Raw genomic sequence first — 24,504 nt, 5'->3', positions numbered from 1 at the left:
TATTAGGAAGGCTTTCCTAAAAAGGTCAGTAACAAGAGTTGACAAGGATGTAAAAAGATGGAATTCTCATAAACTGTTGGTAAGAATGGAAAATGGTATGATCACTGTGGGAAACAATCTGGCAGTTTCTCAACAGGTAGATATAGATTATCATATGATCTAGCAATTCTACTCCTAGGTACTGACCAAGAGAAATGAAAATATATGTCCCCAAAAACTTGTACCCAAATGTTTGTAACAGCATTATTCACAATAGCCCCAAAGTATAAACTAAAATATCTAAGAACTGACAATGAATAATCAAAATGTGAATGGAATATCATTCAGCCACAAAAAGGAGTAAAGTATTACAATATAACACATGTAATCCCAGAAGTATTATATTTAGTGAAAGAAGTCACACAGAAAAAAGGTCACATATTGTGAGATTCCACTGTCAAGAAAAATACAGATAAGGCAAATCTATAGAGACCAAAAGTAGAACAATGTTGTCTGTGGCTGTGCAAATCAAAGATAAACAAATGGGGGTTTCTTTTGCCATAAAATCTTCTAAAATTGATTGTATTAATGGTTACACAACTTTGTGACATCAAAAAACACTCAATTATAAAGTTCATGAGTGAAGCACATGATATATGAATTATATCTTACTGAAGCTGCGATAGTTACAGGGCAAAGAAAGATCTCCCAGAATGCACGGGCAGCAAATTCCTGGGCTGTGCGTGGTACAGGAGGGAGATGTCAATGCCAGAGGTAAGAGACCGAGCAAGGCTCTCGATGGGTCTACCACTGACCAGGTGGCACCTTGGCCAAGTACTTAACATCTCCATGGGCACTGGAAGTGACCTCACAACTGGTGAGCAGAAGCAACCATCTCCCAGAACGTATGTCAGCTTCAAACTTGGGAACTGGGCCTAGAGGCCAGCACGCTTGGCTAGAATCTGGGCATCCTAAGACAGGCCTTGGTCTGCTGTATCTCAGGGAACCAAACTCACAAAGGAAAGTAGAGGAAGAGCAAATCAGCACATAAAGGAACACAAGGCCTGAAAAGGGGACAGCAACACTGTCTAGTCATCCTGGGCAGAAAATTTCCCCAAATTACCTGCTGACTTTGGTCATTTTTTTCACTCAGGTCTCTGGAAGCTATAGCTTCATTTCCCTTTTTGGTGACCTCTTCTATTCGCTCTTCACACTGCTCCTTCACCTCTTTCATCTGGTTGATACACTGGTTCCTTTGTTGGAAGAAAGCAAAAGAGAAAGGGCAAATATTTATGGATGTGTATTTCCCTGATGGACTCTGAAAGCCACTTCAGGAAGAGACACAGGCCATCACTCTCTGTCTCAGACTCTGTACCTGACAAGGCATTTAAAGACAAGGCAATATGTGTCTTTTCAATGATTAAATGGCAAAACAAAACACTTGCAGTTAGCTGAAACCCACTGAAGATCTGTCCACATTGGTCTAAACAAGAGAACTTCACAGAAAAAATTATTTAAAAAAAATAATCTATTATATACATACACATTAAATATATATTAATATAAAATAAATAATAAATATATATATATATATGGAGAGAAAAAGAGAGAGTTGTGTCTTTGACAATGGCTACTGAGTGACAGCAGTGTTTTTTGTTATTTATACAATGAGCTCCTCTGGACCACACCTGAGTTTATGCTCATGGAGTCGGGCAGGGATGGGTGTCCCCTGGATTCGGAATGGGGGCTGATTGCCAGAAGAACCAATCACAGAACTGTTGAGTTGGAACGTGTAGCTCCACCCCTCCATGGGAAGGGAGTGGGACTGAAGACTGAGTCAAGCTCACTGTCAATGGTTTAATCCCTCATGCCTGCAAAATGACATCCAGATAAAATTCTGGACCATGAGGCACTGGAAGTGTGTATCAACCTGATTCCACAGGGACAGAGGCTCCTACCCTACTCACCACCATGCAGACCTTAGTCCCTGCCTTATAACATTACCATTTGGCTATTCCCGAGTTGTCCCCTTCATAACACAACTTTAATAGTAAGTATAGCTGTCTGAAGTTCTCTGAGTCACCCTGGTAAATCAAACCCCAGTGGGGTGGCAGGCAGCCCTGAAATCTGTAGCCATCCAAGTAGAAGTGGTGGGGGGAGCTGGGAACACCAAGGACTTGTGGCTGGCATGTGAAATGGGGACCCCTTAACCTTTATGGTCTGAGCTAACTCCATAGCAGAGTCAAAACTGAAATGGATTTGAAGGACATCAATTACAGTCAAAGAAATGCTACTGGGATGTATTTGGAGGCTTCAGCCTTATGCCTGGAGTGTTTCAGCAAGTGTCAGAGCATCTGAGAGAATCCCCACTTGCTTTGCAAATGAGCAAGCTAAGGGATGACCTTATTGCCTGCAGTAGACCAAACCACACAGGCTGAAGCCGGAAGCCAGACTCAAGGTTTCCTGACTGCACAGCACTCTCTACCACATGCAGCCTTTTCTGAGTAGCAGGCATTTCAGAGCTAAACGTGAGTACTACACTCAGGTCCTAACTTGGAGGAAACATTTCAGTTCAAAGCACCACTGGGTCACAACATTCCCAACACAGAAGGGGATCAGGTGCTGGAGAAATAATGAAACAGAGTTCCTGACCTTAGACGGCTGACAGATGAAATGAAAAATTCACTGAAATTAACTTCTCACAAACATACACGCCATAGGTGGGAGACTAGTGCACAGAAGAGAACAAAAAGAGGAATCTGTACCCTGAGGAGCTGAACAAGTAGGTCACTCACTATCCCTGAACCTTTGTGACTATAAAAGGAAACAATGGCCCCACCTGCTCCCAGCCCTGCCAAAGTGAGAACAAAAGGCCTCTATCTCAGCTGTTCAAATGAAGTTCCATTTTCCATGTTGCAACCTGATGGCAGTAAGCAGAGCAACTCAGTACAAAGCTAAATCCTGAAACACAGGTCATGTTGACTGTGACTGAGTTAGTTCCTGAAACCTCAGGCTGGCTCTTTCCTGCATGTGTAAATAATTGTACTGACATTAACCAAGACAATCCTATCATCCAGACACTGACCATCACTCAGGATCACCCAAAACATTTCAATACCAGCATTTCCAAACTTTCACCAAAGTGTGGTGATAAGACAGCAAGTGGTTCACCGCATTTTGACTCAAATCGCTCTGGGGAGAAAGAATGAAAGGGAGGCTGTTTGGATGAGTGCAGTGATCACTTAGTGATGTCTGTGCACAAGTGAAGGAGTAAGAAGTGAAGACGCTGCTGACTCCCAGCAAAGAATACTAACCTGTGCCATCAGGAAGCCTGTGTTCCTTTGTGTTCTCACTGCCTTCTATGCAAGGATTACACCATACAATGTGACTTAAGGACGGTGTGCTTCAAAAGCCTATGAACCATACAAATTGAGCACAATTTTGTGTATACATATCCATTGGTAAATTTTTTAACCAGGTGTCCATATCTTTTCTCCAATTATCAAAAATGATTAAAGAAAGTTAAAGGCAACTAGCTCTTTCTAACGTCTAACATTCCATGAATGGCATCTCAGATAGCTTCCTATATCTGGTACAAGGCCTTGGGCACAACTAGTGAAATAGATATATCAGCCAGAAAGAGCTTTCAGTCTAAGCTACTAACCTCCTATCAGAAAAAAAGAGTGCATTCACAGACATAAACAAGTCCAGCTTAGCAGAGACCACCACTGCCTGCAGGGGAACAGAGCTTCCAGCTAGTTACAAATCATCTGGGTTAACATTTATTAAGTGAGCCCATTAGTGGCTTTTATACATTTCAATCAATGAAAGGGAAATGATAGCATTAAGGTGTTGGGGGACGTTTTTATGGTCCTAGGGATCCGGGGGGTACTCTCCCTTTTTAAAATTTTTTGAGACAAGGTTTCACTAAGCTGCCCAGCCTGGGCTTGAACCTGCCATCCTCCTGCCTCACCCTCTTGAATCGCAGGGATAACAGGAGTGCATCACCCTACCATCCTGCAGCAATTTTTTTTCTTTCTTTTTTTTTTTTTTTGGTACCAGGGGTAAACCCAGGGGCACTTAACCACTGAGCCACATCCCTAGCCCTTTTTATACTTAGTGACAAATTAACCCTACAGTTCATTGTTGTGCATGAGGAAAAAATGAAAAATAATTTTTAAATGATGATACACTTTGGAGCTATATGAATTTTATGTATAATGCAAACATGTACAAATGTTAAAATTTTTATGGCTATAATTTATGTAAAAAAAATCCTATGACTCGGGCATGGACTGAGAAGTCAGTCAAAGGGAGAACAGCAGTCATGGGAAAGTGGGTTCTCTTTTAATTCCTATACTTATGTTTTACTGCTTTTATGAGAAAAAAAAAATGTGAAGAAATAAATAACAATTTTATTCTCTACCTTGTAAACTGGTTTTTATTCTTCCCAATGGGTTTAGGCCACTTTTTAAGTTTATTATCTTCATCATAAAAGTACTCCATTCTCACTACAAAAATTTGGAAAAACACTGAAAAGTCTCAAGAAAATAATGCATTCACAATGGTATCCTCTAACCATAAATCGTATTAATATTGTGCCAGAGTGTCTTAAGTTTATGAGTTTGAGTTAACTCATATCTGAGCACTCTTGGAATACATTTTTAATAGTTATCTTCCTGACTTAACCAGTACACTTGCACTTTACAGAATCTGAAGTTACACTGTTTTACGGTTTATGGTTTTAAGCAATTCATTTCCTGCTGAGAACTGCTATGTCTCTGTGTGTGTGTGTGTGTGTGTGTGTGTGTGTGTGTGTGTGTGTGTGTGTGTATACACATACCTTTCTTATTTATTTTGTATTTTTGTATTATGAACCCTTGCTGGCTGACACCCCATGATTTTTTTTTTTTTGGTACTTGGCATTGAACCCACCTTCTCAGCCATTTTCATTTTTTATTTTGAGACAAAGTTTCACTAAATTGTAGAGGCTGATCTTGAACTTGAAATTCTCCTGCCTCAGCTTCACAAGCCGCTGGGAATACAGGCATGCACAACCCTACCCAGTGCTAACCACCCCAGGGCTTCCAAGGCACTGCTGACACTTAAAAAATAAAATGCATAATTTTTAAAGCATATAAGGACATGAAGCTCCAAAGGAACCCTACCTTTCTCATAGAGCCCTAGAACATACAAACTCTGTAACAGAAAGAGTGAGCAGCATGCTGCTTAAAACACATAGGTGTGGTCTCCCAGATAGTGGGGCACTTGCTTCTGAGACACTTACAGGTCATAGGAGAACTTCCGCTCCAGGTTGGTCTGGTTCCTCTGAAACTGGAGCACATCCTGCTGCAGCTTGCCGTAGTTCCTCTGCAGGGCCTTTAACTGGTCTAAGCCAAAAGGAGGAGAAGTACAGATCACTGGCATGGCTGTCATGCTGCTCAGCCAAAACACAAGGGCAGAATCCCATGTCAGAACACAAGGGCAGTGACACAGAGGGCATCAGGAGGGAGAGAAAGCCTGAGAACAGCCCTTCCCCCTGCAGTCACCACACCCAGTCACAGACAGTCTCATAAGTCCATCAATCCCACAGGAACCTGCATCTGGATTCCTTTTCAAATGTTTGTTAAATTTCCTTTTTGAAGTCCAATTCTTAATATGTGTTGGTAGCCTCTATTTGCCTGTCTTTTTCTTAAGACTGTAGAAGCCAAGAATAATTCAAAATGTCACATACACCACTGTCCCTCACTCCTGAAAGAGTATCCTTCAGTCTGTAAAACACTGGTCTCCATGCTTGGTGTGATAAGCAGCCGCCCCTGGACACCCTGCCCTTGGCTACTTGCCAATATCCTGCTCCTGTCACTTATTCACAGCCAACCTATTCTCCAAGGTCCTGAGGTTATTTAATCACCCAACCCTCCAACCAGGGAAATACCAGCTTTCTTTGAGGAAATTCCTCAGTCCCATCCCACTGATCTGACCACTCAGCTCAGAAACGCTCTGTAGAAAAGAGTAGTGGCCGACAAGGGGCCAAGTTGGAGTGAAAGGAAAAACTGCTACAGAGGAGCAACTAGATGCTCTGAGGGGTGGGGGGGAATAAATTAAGTAAAACTAAAGGATTCCTTGAAATAACTGATCTCACAACATGGACCAATCTCGAAAGTATATAATAGAGAACAGCCTGATTTGGAGAAGCCCGTTGGAAGTGGGGTTGGGTTGGGAGGCCAAGGGGGTCAGCTCAGAGAGGCTGATGCTACGTGCTGTCTACATGTGTTCTGTGAGACTAAGCACCTGTCAACTGTATGGAACTATACAAAGCATAAACTTTATTATATATAAATTATGTTTCAATAAACTTAAAGGAAGAGATTCCTGAGCCAAGTGTAAGAACACTATTCAGCAATGAAAAGGAACAAATGACTAATGTCTACACAGGGATGAATCTCACAATGATCATGCTGAGTGAGAGAAGACAAACAGGGACATATGTTCTCAACCATACACACAAACAAAATTGCCAGCTAAGCTACAAAGACAGGTAGGTCAGGGTGCTTGCAGGGGGGGAGGTGGAGAATTGCCTAGGGGCACAAGCAAGCTTATGAGGGTGACACTTCTACTAAACTGATTTTGGTGATGGCTTCCTGATATGTATGCATATATCCCTATCTGCCAAACTGTACATTTGATGTGTACTTTATTGAAAGTCAATACATACAATTAAAGCTGTTTAAAAATATTAAGTATAGACAAGGTTTCATACCATTCCACTATTCAAGGACTGATCAGTCTAACCAGATCACAAGCTCTGAGAAGCACACAGTTGTCAGGCAACCTCTTTAATTCTGTGTAACTCTGTATTCCCCCAAAGAAAATTTGATAAAGCAAATTATGCATAGTCCTACTGATATTTTCAAGCCTGATTTGGAACAGACTAGTGCTGTCCAATAGGAACTATATAGTGCAGGCTGTAGAGGGAGTTTTATATTTTCTAGTAGCCAGTTTTAAAGTAAATAAAACCAGGTGGAATTAATTTTAGTAATATGTTTTATTCAACCTGGTAGATTAAAATATTACCACATCAATATCTAATGAATGTAAAAATTATGAATGAGATTTTAAAATATTTTCTTCATGCTAGGTCTTTGAAATGCATGTATTTTAAAATTATAACACATTTTAATTTAATAAATTTTCACTAGAAATTCTTGATTGGGATTTAGATTTCATAAAATTTAGTTAAGTAGAATGATTCATACAATGTTGCCAGGCACAGCGGCTTACACTTGTAATCCCAGAGACTTGGAAGGCTGAGGCAGGAGGACAGCAAGTTCAAGGCCAGTTCTGGCAACTTAGCAAAACCCTGTCTCAAAAAACAGGCTTGGGATGTAGTTTAGTGGTAAAGTGCCCCTGGGTTCAATCCCCAGTATCATAAAAGAAAAAAAAAAAAGTAGGATTGATATACCCATACAACCCCAAATATATTTAAGTTTCCCAATAATTGAATCAAGTATATTTGTGTGGGGTTGGAGCAGGGGAGTACTGGGAATTGGACCCAGGGTACTCTACCACTGAATGATATCCTGTTCTTTCTGTGTTTTATTTCTGAGACAAGGTCTTGCCAAGTTGTCAAGGCTGGCCTCAAACTTGTGACTTTCCTGCCTTAGCCTCCTGAGTCACTGAGATTATAGGTGTGCGCCACCAAAGTATCAGTTTTAAATTTAAGTTACTGAAAACTAGCAAAACTTTAGACATGAAGGGCTCCTTGCTACTGTATTCAACTGCACGGCAGCTGGAGATTGACCTTCTTGTTTTAGAGAGGTGGAAATTGAGGCTCCAGGGGCTCACAGGAGCTTCCTAATCAAGATCAGAACTCCTGCCACTTGTGCGAAGGTCACACTGGACCTCCTGGCTCCTCCAGGAACAGCAGAAGGGGTGCATACCTCAGAGGACTCTGCCCCACTGTTGCTTCAAAATGACCCAAAGAAAAACTAATCCTTAGCTGCCAAATAAGCAGCAAGAAAGAGAATTAAATTGGGCTGCACACTTTTTCCTTTTTTCATGGTACTAGGGATTGAACCCAGGAACACTTTATCATGGAGTTACATTTCTAGCACCTTTTTTATTTTGAAACAAGGTCTTGCTAAGTTGTCCAGGCTGGTCTCCAACTGAGATCCTCCTACCTCAGGCTCCCAAGTCATTGGGATTACAGGCATACACCATTGTGCCCAGCAGGCTGGATGACTTTTATAAGCTTCACAAAGGCAATCTAAATTCAGGGTAACCAAATTAAAATAAGTAACATATACACGTATCCATGTATAGAGTAAGTATATGTATGCACAATGCATCAATATACTTACATATACACACACACCATATATATAAAACAAACCATATGTATATATCAATCACATATACAGATTGAGGATTCCTCATCAGAAATGGTTAGAACAAGAAGTGTTTTAGATTTCGAATTTTGTTCAGATTTTGGAATATTTGCAAATATGTTGTGAAATATCTTGGGGATGAGACCTAAGTCTAAACATGAAATCCATGTTATGTTTCACATACAACTCTGTTTATATACATTGTCTAAAGGAAATTCTATAGAACATATTTAATAATTGTCTGCACTTTGTGACCCATGCTTGAAATTGTGGAATTTTCCACTACAGCATCATATTGGCACTCAAAAAGTTTCAGATTTGGGGGGCATTTTTTTGATTTTCACTTTTCATATTAGGGATGCTTGACCTATATCATTTCTTTTCTGGGGATGCAAACAGGGCCTTACCCACGCTAAGCAAGTGCTCTACCACTGCTATTCCCCCAGCCCAATATTTAACTTATTTATAAATGAGAGTTTGAATTCTCTGTCATTAGTTTGTAACATATCAGTAAATATTCAGTAATATTTTTTCATATTTCTCACTGTTGCAAGGAAATATTGCTGCTTATTGGCAGCTAAGGATTAGTTTTCTTTGGGTCATTTGAAGCAACAGTGGGCAGAGTCCCCTGAGGTATGCACCCCTTCTTGCTGTTCCTGGAGGAGCCAGGAGTCCAGGTGTGACCTTCGCACAAGTGGCAGGAGTTCTGATCTTGATTAGGAAGCTCCTGTGAGCCCCTGGAGCCTCAATTTCCACCTCTCTAAAACAAGAAGGTCAATCTCCAGCTGCCGTGCAGTTGAATACAGTAGCAAGGAGCCCTTCATGTCTAAAATAAAATATTATTGCAAAATATAAAGACTGCTCATTATACTCATACCACGATACACCATGAGATCTCATTAAGAGAGCCATCTGAGAACTTGAGGAAAGGCAAGTTTTTAGGAGCCCATGCTGGCATAGGATGGGGAGTGGAGCTTACCTTGCAGATCTCTGATGAGCCTCTCACCTGTTGGTGATATTATTCACTAAAACCGCCTGCAAGGAAGACAAGACCAAAATGAAGCAACCATGACCTAACAACTTAGCCTTCATAAGACATACCTGCCAAAAAAAGGAAGAAAGGAGCAGTCCTTCCCAGCCAAAAGCAGCTGTCAGAGGAGTCGTGCCTTCAACTCCGGCTGCACTACCCCCATGTCTTCAGCTGAAAAGGAACCCACTACTTAGAGATTGCTTTCTGACCACCAGCCTGAAAATGGAGGCAAGAGTACTTGGATCCTTAGCTCCATTCCAGCTCCAGAACACCACTTCTTAGTCTAGGTGTGGCTTCTCCCCCACCCTTACCACAGCTCCTCTGGAGAGCCCAGGGAGGGTCAATTCCTTGTTCACAAATCGAAGTCTGAATACCAGGCTGGCGAAGAGAAGGAAAAACAGGGGATGCAGTGGTCTCCACTAGGAGGCCACTCTTCTTCTGGGAGATGGAGAGTTTCACACACATTGAGCTCACCAAGCAGGGAATGTCAACAAAGCAGGGAAGCAGTAACTTGAAACCCAACATGATTATAATAAATAGAAAGAAAAAGAAATATGAGTGTTGAGTTACAACTTTAAAAACTGGCCAGTACTCAGGAAGAATCATTTTGTGCCAGCTGCTCTTCTAAGAAATGCACATTTTATCTGCTCACTTACTCTTTTTGTACTGGGAATTGAACCCCAGGGTTGCTTTACCACTGAGCTACAACTCCAGTGCTTTTTAATTTTTATTTTGAGTCAGGGCTTCACTAAGTTTCTGAGGCTGGTCTTGAACTTGTGATCCTCCTGCGTCAGCCTCCCGAGCTGCTGGGATCATCACTGTGCCCGGCACCCACTTACTCTTCATAACAGCTGTATGAGGCGGTGTAGATTCTCATTTTAGGGCACAGGGAATCAGGCACAGCTTGCTTAAGTGGCTCACGTCAGGTAAAGCAAACTCCAGTCCAGCAGGCATGCTCCAGAGTCTGGAGCAAGCTCTTCAAAGCTACTGCCAAATTACTAGGACATCAATTTAACGGACTGCACTGTGGGGCTTAATTTCAGCATCAACTGACTGGATTAAGGAATGCCTACAGAAGTGGTAGAACATGACTTGTGGGTGTGTCTCTACGGGTGTTTCCAGGGGACTCTAGCATGTGAGTCAGTGGACGAGTGGACAAGATCTGTCCTCAAAGTGAGTGGGCACCATCCAATTTCCTGGGGGCTGGAAGAACAAACTAGGAGAGAAAAAGGACTTCTCTCTCTCCTGCAGTGGACATTCTTCCTGAGAGACAGTGTAGACATTAGGAACTCCAGGCTCTCTGGTTTTGGGACTCCAGAACTTACTCCAGCAGCCCCTGGGTTCTTGGGCCTTTGGCCTTGGACTGAGAATTACACCACCAATTTCCCTGTTTCTGGGGTTTTTTCAGACTTGGGGACTGAACTACACTACCAGCATCCCAGGGTCTCCTGGGGACAGACTTGCAGACAGTCTGTCAAGGGACTTCTCGGACTACCCAATGGAATGAAACCAATTCTCCTAATAAAATCCTTTTTCATATATATTGGTTCTGTCTCTATGGAGAACCCTGAATATCATAGCACTCCATGCTAAAAATCAAGCAAAAATGTGAAACAGAGGGGAACAGAATATGAAATATCAGAATGCATCAAACAGCAAGGGTCACTTTGTGAACACACATACTATATACGTGTGCTTGATTGTACATGAACGTTTCTTACTGTGTCGTCACCAACCAAGTCTGCCAAACTCCACTTATCAACATGGTGCCAAAACATGGAGACACATTTGTGCCCCATCCTGGTTACTGGTGGAAGAGGACAAACTTGCCAGTCCCTTTCCCTGTTGCTCTGGGAACTTTCTGTGCAACCTTCATGCTTTCTTAAGCCCGGACAAGATGAGGTTATCAGAAACCACAGTTTTCTCCAGATGTTTATGAATATAGGGATATGCACCCAGAGATGCAACTCTGCCAAACGAATCTGGCACTTCTTTAGAGATCGCAAGAGGTAGGACATTTCCTGGAAAACAAAAGGGAAGTCCTGATAATAAACCAATAATAAAATCCAACAATCAGGGAGAGTTTTCCAGAGGGTTATTTATTCTTCCTGGGCTAGGGTAGAAAATAGAAAGGGATGAGAGATCCTCAGTGGGAGTCCAATTTACACAGCTGGAAACTCCTGTTCTTGGAAAAAGCTTGCAAATGTTCAATTGAAAAGACAAGATACCCTAGGATTCTGCAATCTCACCTACAGGTATAATATATATACAAAAATTCAAAGCAGAACCCCCAAGAGGTACCTACATTCCCACCTTCATTACAGTTATACACAAAAGCAATCCAAATGGCCATTCATGATGAATGGATACTAAAACGTGGTACACACTCACAATGGAAATATCATGCTACCTTTAAAATAAGGATATTCTGACACATGCTACAACACAGATGAACCTCACAACACGATACTGGGGGGCAATCTGGACGTCAGATACTGCGCCTGCCTGTCCTCTGCTGCATCTGGACTTGGCACCTGCACTGTGGCTCCCCAGCTTCTTAGGATTCTGGTACAGACATTTTGAATTATGCCTGAGGGCGTGGCCACCATCATTGGGAGGGGCAGCTCCCTTCCTGTAGATACCTGTGGGAGACTGGAGACACTTGACAGGTACGCACTCTCATTGAAATACTGAGGATTGGGAGGTTGAGTGTGTGGGGACTGAACCCTACATTTTTTAAAAACTTTTTAATTTTTTATTTCTTTTTTTTTTCTCACCCTATTTTCCTTTTATTTACCTATTCCTATCTGGAGTCTCTTTCTCCCTTTTCTCATGCTGAAAGACCAACTTCTTTTGATTCCACTCTCACTCTTCCCTTGACCAGGTACTTCTATTTACTCACTTCTTTCATCCCATTAAACAGTTACATCCTACAACCCCGCCCTCATCCTCTTGGTCCACCACCAGAAGTGTAGAGGCTCACCTGCAAGTCTATTGGCTATACTGTAGATAATAATCAACATCCTATCTGTTGATTACAATACTGTTAATGTCTTTATAGGGGTTCTCTGCTTTAGGGGTGCATATTGTTTGTATTGGGTGCTGCTAATATTTATCTCCCCTTCAAAGGAGAGGTATTGGAAACCTGCAGGGTCACAATAAGCCTACAGGGGGAAAGCTGCAGTACCTTGAATTTTTACTGCTAGAAGAGAATATTAAAAAAAAAAAAAAAAAAAAAAAGTGAAGAAAAGTGTCCCTAACAAACCAAGATACTATTTTGATAGAATCCAGTGACAGCATGACAGTAGAATTTACAGAAAACAAGTTTATAGATCTGCATAATTAAAATGATCTGTGAAGCAAAGAGAGCAAATGCAGGCAATGAATGATCACTCCAATAAACAGTTAAAAAGGCAAATGGCAGGAAGCAAACGCACTTCAATAAAGATTCTGAAAAGAAACCAAACAGAACTACTTGAAATGAAAGAAATAATGAAACCAAATTAAAACTCAATCGAAAGTATCACCAATAGAATAAATCTCATAGACGACAGAATCTCAGACAATGAAGGCAAAATATTAATCTCGAAAAAAAATGTTGGCCAAACAGAGAGATATAAGGAATCATGAACAAACCTCCAAGAATTATGGGATATCATGAAAAGACCAAATTAAGAATTACTGAATTGAGGAAAGCACAGGGAGCCAAACCCAAAGGAAAGAACTACCCGTTCATGAAATATCAGAAAATTTCCCAAACCTGAAGAATAAAATGGAAAATCAAATACAACAGGCTTACAGAACACCAAGTGCACAAAATTACAACGGAATCCCACACCAAGGCATATTTATAATGAAAATACCTCACATACAAAAATAAAGATAGGATTTCAAAAGCTTGTGAGAGAAAAGCATCATATAAGGGGAAACCAATACGGGTATCAGATTTCTCAGTTCACATCCTAAAAGCAAGAAGGCCCTGGGACAATATATTTCAAGCTCTGAAAGAACATAGATGCCAACCAAGAATCTTATACCTAGCAAAACTAACCTTCAGATTTGATGATGAAATAAAATCTTTACATGATAAACAAAAGTTAAAAGAATTTACAAATAGAAATCCTGCACTACAGAACATTCTCAGCAAAATAGTCCATGAAGAATGAAAAACAACTATGTTAAGTCAGTCAAGGGAGGAACTACCCTAAAGGAAAAGCAAATTAAAGGAGAAACCAAGTTAAAAACCAAAAATAAGCCAAAATGACCAGGAATACAAGACATATCTCAATAATAACTCTGAATGTTAATGGCCTAACCTCATCAATCAAAAGACCTAGACTGGCAGGCTGGATTAATAAAAAGACCCAACAATATGCTGTCTTCAAGAGACTCATCTCATAGAAAAAGATAACCACAGACTAGAGGTAAAAGGATTGGAAAAAACATACCATTGCACATGGACTCAGTATAAAAGTGGGGGTTTCCATCCTCATATCTGATAAAAAGAATTCAACCAACGTAGTCAGAAGGGATAAAGAAGGACATTCATATTGTGTAAGGGAAGCATTAATCAGAAGGAATAACAATCTTAAATATTTATGCCCAACAATAGCACATTCATATATATTAAACAAATCCTTCTTAATTCCAGGAACCAAACAGACCACAACACAATAATACTAGGTGACTTTAACACACCTCTCTCACCATTGGAACAGATTTTCCAAAAATTGAACAAAGAAACCACAGAACTCAGTAACACAATCAATAATTAGACTTAACAGACATATATAGAATATTCCATCAATTAACAAGTGAATGCACTTTCTTCTCAGCAGTACATGAATCCTACTCTAAAACAAAACATATATTAGCCACAAAGCAGCCCTAGCAATTGCAACAGAGATACTACCTTGTGTTCTATCAATCATAATGGAATGAAATTAGAAATCAATGACAAAATAAAAAAACCAAAACTACTCCAACACCTGGAGACTAAATAAAATGCTAGTGAATGAATCATGGATAACAGAAAACATCAGGAAGGAGATAAAAAAAAATTCTTAGAGGTAAATGAGAATGATGATACAACATATCAAAATCTCTGGAACACTAGGAAAGCAGTACTAAGAGGAAAATTCATTGCATGGAGCACATTCAAGAAAAGAGTAAAAAGTCAACAACTAAATAACCTAACATTACATTTCAAAGCCCTAGAAAAAGAATAGAACAAAACCAAAAGTAGTAAAAGACAGGATAATTAAAATCAGAAGTGATATCAATGAAAATGAAACAAAAGAAACAATTCAAAAAATTGACAAATCAAAAAGTTGGTTCTTGGGAGACCCCACGCAGCGCGCTGCCAACGCCCCGGCGGAGAGGCTGAGGTCAACATAAATTTGAAATAGTTTAAAGTGGATACAAACTATTTCCGCAATGCAGACAATTAAGTGCGTTGTTGTGGGCGATGGTGCTGCTGGTAAAACACGCCTCCTGATATCCTACACAACAAACGAATTTCCATCCGAATATGTACCAACTGTTTTTGACAACTATGCAGTCACAGTTATGGTTGGTGGAGAGCCATATACTCTTTGACTTTTTGATACTGCAGGGCAAGAGGATTATGACAGATTACGACCGCTGAGTTATCCACAGATGTATTTCTAGTCTGTTTTTCAGTGGTCTCTCCGTCCTCATTTGAAAACGCGAAAGAAAAGTGGGGCCTGAGATAACTCACCACTGTCCAAAGACTCCCTTTCTTGCTTGTGGGGACCCAAATTGATCTCAGAGATGACCCATCTACTATTGAGAAACTTGCCAAGAACAAACAGAAGCCTATCACTCCAGAGACTGCTGAAAAGCTGGCCCGTGACCTGAAGGCTGTCAAGTATGTGGAGTGTTCTGCACTCACACAGGAAAGGCCTAAAGAATGTGTTTGATGAAGCAATATTGGTGCCCTGGAACCTCCAGGAACCGAAGAAGAGCCACAGGTGTGTGCTGCTATGACCACCTCTCCAGACATCCTTTCTGCACAGCTGGTGTCGGCATCCTACTAAGAGCAATGTTTAAATCAAACTAAAGTTTAAAAAAATTAAAATTCGTTTCTGCAATAATGACAAAATTGCCTGCACCTACCCACATGCACTCGTGTGAGACAAGGGCCCACAGGTATGCCCCTCGCCATACTAGTTATTTTGAGTAATTGTGTATTGTCAGAAAGTGATCAGTACTAGTTTTTGTTTTGTTTGTTTCAATAACACTTTTGTTGTGTTGTTGTTTAAAAGCAAGGCATGCTTGTGATGACTTTGTAACAGACTAATTCGTTGAAGCTGTTCCCTGGTTCCAACCTGGAGAGTAATCTGGGACACTTTTGTCCCCCCCCCTTTTTTTTTGGGGGGGGTGGAGTGTGTGTGGGTTTGTTTTTTAGTAATTTTTTTTTAATTCATAACTGATGGACAGCCTCTTAGAGGAGGAGGAGAAAATTGATTCCACATTCCACTTCCTAGATCTCATTTAGAAAATGTGTTCCCCACCTGGTGCTCTTAGAAAGGAGTATAGTAAATACCTCGTTTAAGAATATACTCCTTTTTGAAAGTTGCCTTTTCTCTCCACCCTTGAGTAGATCCAGTATTTGATGAAAATGGGTGGCAGCTGTCTTGCCCCTCCTCTTTTTTCTAGGATGCACTCTATATGTGACTGTGACTTCCAAGGAAATTTGTTTGCCATTTGCTGATGTTTTTTTGTTTTTTTTTTTTTTTGGGGGGGGGGGGGCGGGGCGGGGTTCATTTTCTAACTTCTTTCACTGATAAATGAAGAAAAGTATTGCACCTTTATGAAATACACAAAGAATTTGGCTTGTACTTAAAAAAAAAAAACAATTTTTTCCCCTGTCAGTCATTGTCTTATATACTTAGCATAGATTTGCACACTCAGCGTGTGGTGTTCCTAGAGCCCAGCTGAAGACCTGGCACGGCCAACGCGGAAGGGGAGGGGTGGTGCTAGAAGACAGATGCCTGCAGGATGATTGGCATCCTTTCAGGTTGGAGGGATGTAGGCCTGCTGGATTTTCAAATGGTTCAGTCCCTTGTTGGTAATGTTCTCCCACCCCATCCCACCCCAGCTTCTTGTTTAGGTAATCTTTCACACCTTACCCAAATCCTAAATCTTATAGATTCATTAGTGTTGAACCAATGCTTTTTCCTGCTCAATTCTTTGTATATGCATTCATTTTCAGATGTATTAACAAACGAAAACCCTTTAAAAAAAAAAGTTGGTTCTTGGGCGGGGGAGATAGCTCAGTCGGTAGAGTGCTTGCCTTGCAAGCACAAGGCCCTGGGATGGATCCCCAGTACCCGCAAAAAAAAAAAAAAAAAAAAAAAAAAAAAAAAAAAAAAAATAGATAAACCCTTAGTCCACACAACAGAGAGATAACTCAAATTACTAAAATTCGTGATGAAAAAGGAACTATCACAACAGATACCACTGAAATACATAATTAGAAGCTACTTTGAAAATTCTATACTCCAACAAAATAGAAAATCTCAAAGACATCGACAAATTTCTAGAGACATATGACCCTCCCAAACTGAACCAAGAGGACATACATAATTTGAACAGACCAATTTCAAGCAATGAAACAGAAGAAGCCATCAAAAGCCTACCAACCAAGAAAAGCCCAGGAGCAGATGAATTCTCAGCTGAGTTCTACAAGACCTTCAAAGAAGAACTTACGCCAATACTCCTCAAAATAGTTCGTAAAACAGAAAAGGAAGGAACCCTCCAAATTAATTCTATGAAGCTAGTATCACTCTGATACCACAACCAGATAAAGACACATCAAGGAAAGAAAATTTTAGACCAATGCCTCTGATGGATATACATGCAAAAATCCTTAACAAAATTCTGGCAAATCACATACAAACACATATTAAGAAGATACTGCACCACAATCAAGTGGGGTTCATCCCAGTGATGCAAGGTTGGTTCAATTGGAAATCAATATATGTAATTCTTCACATCAATAGACTTGAAGTTAAAAATCATATGATTACTTCAATAGATGCAGAGAAAGTGTTTGACAAAATACAACACCCTTCATTGCTCAAAACACTAGAAAAAACAGGGGATAGTAGGAAAATACCTCAATATTGTAAAAGCTATTTATGCTAAGTCCATGGCCAATATCATTCTCAATGGAGAAAAACTGAAAGCATTCCCTTTAAAACCTGGAACAAGACAGGGATGCCCTCTTTCACCACTTTATTCAACATCGTCCTTGAAATACTAGCCAGAGCAATTAGATAGACCAAAGAAATTAAAGGGATACAAACAGGAAAAGAAGAACTCAAGCTGTTACTATTTGCTGATGACATGATTGTATATTTAGAGGATCAAAAAAACTCCACCAGAAAATTTCTAGACCAAATAAATGAAGTCAGCAAAATAGCAAGATATAAAATCAACACATATAATTCTAAAGCATTTTTATTCTTAAGCGATGAATCATCTGAAAGGGAAATGAGGAAAACAATTCCATTCACAATAGTCTCAAAAAAAAAAAAAAAAATACTTGGGAATCAATCAACCAAAGAGGCAAAAGATCTCTACAATGAAATCTACAGAACATTAAAGAAAGAAATTGAAGAAGACCTTAGAAGATGGAAAGATCTCCCATGTTCTTGGATAGGCAGAATTAATATTATCAAAATGGCCACACTTCCAAAGGCTCTATACAGATTTAACACAATTCCAATTAAAATCCCAATGACACTTCTCATACAAATATAGAAAGCAATCATGAACTTCATCTGGAAGAACAAAAGATCCAGAATAGCAAAAAACAATCCTGGGCAGGAAGACTGATGCAGGAGGTATCACAATACCAGACCTTAAACTCTACTATAGAGCAATGGTACAAAAACGGTATGGTATTGGCACCAAAATAGACAGGTAGACCCAAGGGACAGGATAGGAAGACATGGAGACATACCCACACAAGTACAGTTATCTCATTCTAGACAAAGGTGTCAAAAACTTACAATGGAGAAAAGATAGCCTCTTCAACAAATGGTGCTGGCAAAATTGGAAATCCATATGCACTAAAATGAAATTAAACCCCTCTCACCCTGTACAAAACTCAACTCAAAATGGATCAAGGATCTAGGAATGAGGCCCAAGACCCTTCACCAAATAGAAGAAAAAGTAGGCCCAAATTCTCCATCCCGTTGGCTTAGGATGAGACTTCCTTAACAAGACTCCCAGAGCACAAGAAATAAAAGCAACAATCAGTAAATGGAATAGAATCAAACTAAAAAGCTTTTTCTCAGCAAAGGAAACAATAAAGTGAAAAGAGCCTACAGAGTGGGAGAAAATCTTTTCCACATGCACTTCAGACAGAGCACTAATCTCCAAAATTTATAAAGAACTTTAAACACTTTACAGCCAAAGTACAAAGAACCCAATCAATAAATGGGACTAAGGAACTGGGCAGACACTTCACAGAAGAAGATATACAGGTGATCAACAAATATATGAAAAAGTGCTCATCATCCCTAGTAATTAGAGAAATGCAAATTAAGTGTACCCTAAGATTTCATCTAACTCCAATTAGAATGACTATTATCAAGAACACAAGCAATAGTACGTGCTGGTGTGGGTATGGGGAAAAAGGCACACTCACACATTGCTGGTGGAGTTGCAAATTGGTGCAGCCACTCTGGAAAGTAGTATGGAGATTCCTCAGAAAACTTGGAATGGACCCACCATTTGACCCAGCTATCCCACTCCTCGGTTTATAACAAAGACCTAAAGTCAGCATACTATAGTGGTACAGCCACATCAATGTTCATAGCTGCTCAATTCACAATAGTTAGATTGTGGAACCAACCTAGATGCCCTTCAATAGTTGAATGGATAAAAAACTGTGGTATATATACACACTGGAATGTTACTCAGCCGTAAAGAAGAATAAATTATGATATCTGCTGGTAATGGATGGAGATACAGAATATCATGCTAAGTGAACTAGGCCAAGCCCAAAAAACCAAAGGCCAAATGTTTTCTCTGATTAAGTGGATAAGGACACATAACAAGGGGGAGGGGGTTGGGGGGCAGAGAGAAGAATGAAGGAACTTTGGATTGTGTAGAGGAAATTGGGGCAGGAGGGGTGGGGAAGGAAATAGTAGGACTGTCAGTATTACCCTATGTACATGTATAGTTAAATGAATGGTGTGAATCTACATTGTGTACCAACCACAGAAATGAAAAGTTGTACCCCATTTGTGTACAATGAATCAAAATGCAGTCTGTAAAATAAAATTGTTTTTTAAAAAAGAAAGAAAAATCACAAAAACAATAAATAGGTTGTTCCCCAGGGCTGCAGAAGAGAAAGGAAGAATTGGTGTTTAGTGGGTTTAGAGTGTCAATGGTGCAAAGTTCAAATCTAGGAGTCACTGTACAAAAATGTACTACTAACTTCATATTACTGACTCCACACACTTAAATTACCACCTTGCCTCTGATAGTAGTGCTAAAACAAAACAGAAAAAAAAAGGAACGTTTAAATGATTATATGCTGATTATATCCAAATCTGTTTCTTCTAAATAAATCATTTCTACAAAAATTACGGCAATTGTACTCATTTCTTTTCCACCTGTTCCCCTTAGCCTCTACCTAAGAAAGCCTGTATTATGACTGGAGTTTGCAACTAACTACCTGAGAGTTTATGAACTGCTGCATTTTGAAGATATCTTTAGATATTTCTGCTTGCCATGTGACTTCACTCTTTCAAAAAATATATTTTTATCTTCCCCACCTAATTATGTAAGAACAAATACAGCCTCCACTTAAGAAAAAGTGGAGGTGCATCAAGATCTTTTATATACAATTTTATACATATATTAAACCTTGTTGAATCATTTTGGGAAAATATGAAAATGCTTCCTTATCTTCTTTTGGGTTCTACATATTATAGAAGAAAAAGCACTTACATTCAAGAGTTATTTAAATGACTTACTACACTCTACTCTGATCAGGCTGTTCTTCACATTTTGGTGCAGAGTGACTTTGGGGGACCTGCACCTGGGAACGTTGTGGACTGTTCCCTGAGGACACACAGTCATAGACAAGGAGGCAGGTAGTGACACTTGAAGTGACTGGAAACTGAACCAGAAGACATTAGGATGAATCACCCACAAACAGATTTAGTACAATCATTCTTGTCTGAAAAACAAATATATGTGACCAAACGATTCCTGCATTAGATTCCTAGAAAAATAAGCCCATGTTTCATAGCAAAATTTCAAAGCAACAAATCTACAATACATTATCACATTTTGAAAGCTCAACAAGATGTAAATGGCTTACTTTTAAAACATTAACTTCTGCCAGCACAGTGGCACACACCTGTAATCCCAGCCACCCAGGAGGCTGAGGCACTGGGTTCACAAGTTCAAGGCTAACCTGAGCAATTTAGCTGAATCCACAGCAACTTAATGAGACCCTATCTCAAAATTTAAAAAAGGGTTGGGGATATGGCTCAGTGATAAAGCATCTTTGGATTCAATCTCCAAACCAGAGGGAAGATTTAACTTTCAAAAAGCACTTGGAAACATGATGCTCATCACATAAGCAAGAGTAAAGTTTTGCTACTGTGTTTGGCTCATTCAAATAATCAACATGCTTTCATGGTGGGAGTCCATCTTAATATTAAGACCCCATCCTAGCTAACCCTTGCCAACCCAGAGCAACTGGGTGCCTGCATAATTTCTTTGTAATGAAATTCCTGTTATAGCCTGAGGAAGACTAACCTTAAAATGCAAGTTAATTTTAATGACCTATGAATTACATAAAAATTAAGGGAAGACTGAAGCATTCATTAGAGTCTTCTTTTTACCACTTACCAATACCAAAATCTCTCAGAGCAGTTTTATACACAGAAATAAAACGTCAGTCATGAATGGAAATTTAAATTTTCTATTAGCTGGGTCAAGGGTGTAGCTCAGTTGTGGAGTGCTTGCCTAGTACCTGAAGACAAGTTGCATGCAATCCCCAGCACCACACACACACACACACACACACACACACACACACACACACACAAAAAACAGCCTCTAGTGATCACATTCAATTTCAATTAAGTAAAAAGAAACAGGCTGGGACAAACAATTTGAACAGATATTTCTCCAGAGAAGACATATAAACAGCAGACAAGTATGTGAAAGATACCGCTTAACCAAACGAATGGGCTGTACGTTAAAAAAAAAAAAAAAAAAAAAAAAAAAGCAAGTGTTGACAAGAAAGTGAAAAACTGAAATAAACTGGAACCCCCATAGATGAATAATGAGAATATGAAAAGCTGTCTGCTGTGAAAAAGTCTGTTAACTCCACCAAAATAAACATGGAGTTACCATGAGACCCAAAAATCCCAACTCCCAGGGGTTTACCCAAGAGGAATAAAAACATATCTCCACACAAAACCTGTCCATAAACGCTCACAGCAAAATTACTACCACCAAAAAGTTGAAACAACTCAATGTCCATAAACAGATGAACGAGTAAATGAATAAATATATACAGGTATATTACATACATAATGAAAAACATATACAATGGCATATTATTCAGACATTAAAAGAATTACCTTGGAAACATTATGTGAAGTCAAAGAAGTCAGACACAAAATGCCACTCACTGTATAGTTATGGATATGTATCCAAAATAGGCAGATCCATAGAGACAGGAAGTAGATTAGTGGTTGCCAGGAGCTGGGGGAGAAAGAATGGGGACTGACTGCTCACTGGCTACATGGGTTTTTTTTTTTTTTCTTTTCAGTACTGGGGAGTGAACCCAGGGGCACTTAACCACGGAGTCACATCCCCATCCCTTTTTTATTTTGAGACAGGTTCTCACTAAGTTGCTTAGCGAGGGAGATATACGAGGGCTTAGGCAGTTAGGGCAAGAAGGCAAGTGAAGAGGTTGGGGCAGAGCCAGAACAAAGGCGCATGGAGGGGGTCTTCTGATGAGGTCAACTTCCCGCATGACGAAAGCACTCGTGGACACAAGTGGGGAACCCAATCAAACAGATACCTCTGTACTTATGCTCCTAAGCGGGGATCCAATAGAAAAATTAAAACAGACATGTGGACAGAGGGGGCACCCATCAGTAATAGTGAGGAGAGTGTGGACAGGGGAGGAGATAAGGAAAGGAGGAAATTCCAGAGACCATAAAAGAACAAGCCCAAATTCCCCCACCAGATCTCTGTTGCCTTTGCAATAAACCTATTTCTTGCTTACTATCTTTTTGTCCTATTCTACAATTCTATGCTGACTGGAGACAATCAACCCAGCACAGTTAGAGAGTAACATCAGGACGTCACTAAGTTGCTGAGGCTGGCCTTGAACTTGTGATTCTCCTGTCTCAGCCTCCTGAGACACTGGGATTACAGTCAAGTGCCACTGTGCCTGGCTTACTGGGTACATGTTTCTTTTGGGAATGATGAAACTGTTCTAGAACAAGATAGTGGTGATGGTAGTACAACACTGTGAAAATATCAAAAACAACTGAATTACATGATATACTTTTTAAATTGTTAAAAATAGCAAATTCTATATTATGTGAATTTTACTGCAATTTAAAAAAATAAACAGGTGACATTAATATTGTTTATCTGTCCTAATACACCCAAATTACCATTTCAAGATGTAACCTACATAAAAAAATTCTTAATGAAAGTTCACATTTCTCATAATTCACCTTTAAGCTAGCATATTTTACATTTAAAAGCGCAACTCAACTGGAACATTTTAAGTGCTCAACAGCCACCTGTTGGTAAGGTCACAACAGTTCCTGGGGAAAAAGAAGGCAGAGGGGAAAGCCAGAGAGGGAGGCCCAGTAGCAGAGAAGTACAAATGAGTTACATGACATCCTGTTAAGACTGTACTCACAGACACTCAATCACACCAACAAAACAAGTACCGACTCTCAGATACTTCAAGACTGCAGTCCTCCTGGACCAAAACGGATCACTGACTGAATGTTCCTATAAAACAATGGTAATGACATCGCCAGTCCAGGCCACATAACCCTAGAGCTGACATAATTAACTTTTGTGATTAAGTATATACAAATACAGAAAGTGACCACCAATGAAACATTTTATATTAAGGAATTATTGGGTATTTGGTGTGCTAATGGTACTATGACACAGAGAAACTTCCACCTTTTGGAGATACAGTCACGTGTCACCTAATGAAGGAGATATATTCTGAAAGATGTAGCCTCAAGTAATTTACCACTGCGCAAGCATTCTAGAGGATACTCATACATCTACGTGGTCCGGGTCAACCCCTGGATAGGAACCCTTTCTTTCTTTTTCTTTCTTTTCTTTCTTTTCCTTCCTTCCTTCCTCCCTCCCTCCCTCCCTCCTTCCTTCCTTCCTTTTTTTTTTTTTTTTGTTGTTGTTGTTGTTGGAGGTGCTAGGGACTAAACCCAAGGCCCCCTCACACATACTAGGCAAGCACTCTACCACTGAGCTATACCCCCAGCCCTTCTGATCTAAAACCTGTGATACTGATTCTCCTGGCTCAATCTTCTGAGTTCCTGGGATTACAGGCATGTTCTACCTCACCTCACCCGGCTCTGACGAAGCCTCTTGATGCAACTGAGATACATTTATAAACCTGAGATGTATGGGGCTGTTGCTGTCATAGCTTGGCACAGTGTTTACAGTAAACTTATTTTATAAGTAGAAGCAGTACTCAATTCACAATAGCTAAACTATGGAACCAACCTAGGTGCCCTTCAACAGATGAATGGATAAAGAAAATGTGGTACATATACACAATGGAATATTACTCAGCCTTAAAGAAGAATGAAATTATGGCATTTGCAGGTAAATGGATGGAAATAGAGAATATCATGCTAAGTGAAATAAGTCAATCCCCAAAAAACAAAGGCCAAATGTTTTCTCTGATAAGTGGATGCTGATCCATAGTGGGGAGTGGGTAGGGAAGAATGATGGAACTTTGGATTATGCAGAGGGGAGTGAGGGGAGGGGTAGCGTGGTGGGGATGGGAAGAATGGTAGAATGAAACAGATGCTATTA

At 40.0% G+C, this 24,504-nt stretch overlaps 1 protein-coding gene and 1 pseudogene across 2 annotated transcripts in view; one reads left to right on the top strand and one right to left on the bottom strand.

Annotated features, from left to right (window-relative positions):
* The window catches only part of GOLM1 (golgi membrane protein 1), a 62,591-nt gene that overhangs the window by 18,253 nt on the left and 19,834 nt on the right, over positions 1-24,504 (bottom strand). The window contains 4 exon segments of the mRNA XM_079113379.1: positions 1,103-1,232; positions 5,267-5,369; positions 9,346-9,376; positions 9,378-9,401. Coding sequence (XP_078969505.1) covers positions 1,103-1,232; positions 5,267-5,369; positions 9,346-9,376; positions 9,378-9,401 — 288 coding nt within the window.
* Positions 14,750-15,478, top strand: LOC306644654 (cell division control protein 42 homolog; annotated as a pseudogene). Its single transcript has one exon. The product of its transcript is annotated as a cell division control protein 42 homolog (transcript).

The sequence above is a fragment of the Sciurus vulgaris genome (assembly GCF_902686455.1).
Source record: "Sciurus vulgaris genome assembly, chromosome: 15".
Classification (NCBI taxonomy): Eukaryota; Metazoa; Chordata; class Mammalia; order Rodentia; family Sciuridae; genus Sciurus; species Sciurus vulgaris.
This window is presented reverse-complemented; position numbering and strand designations above follow the sequence as displayed.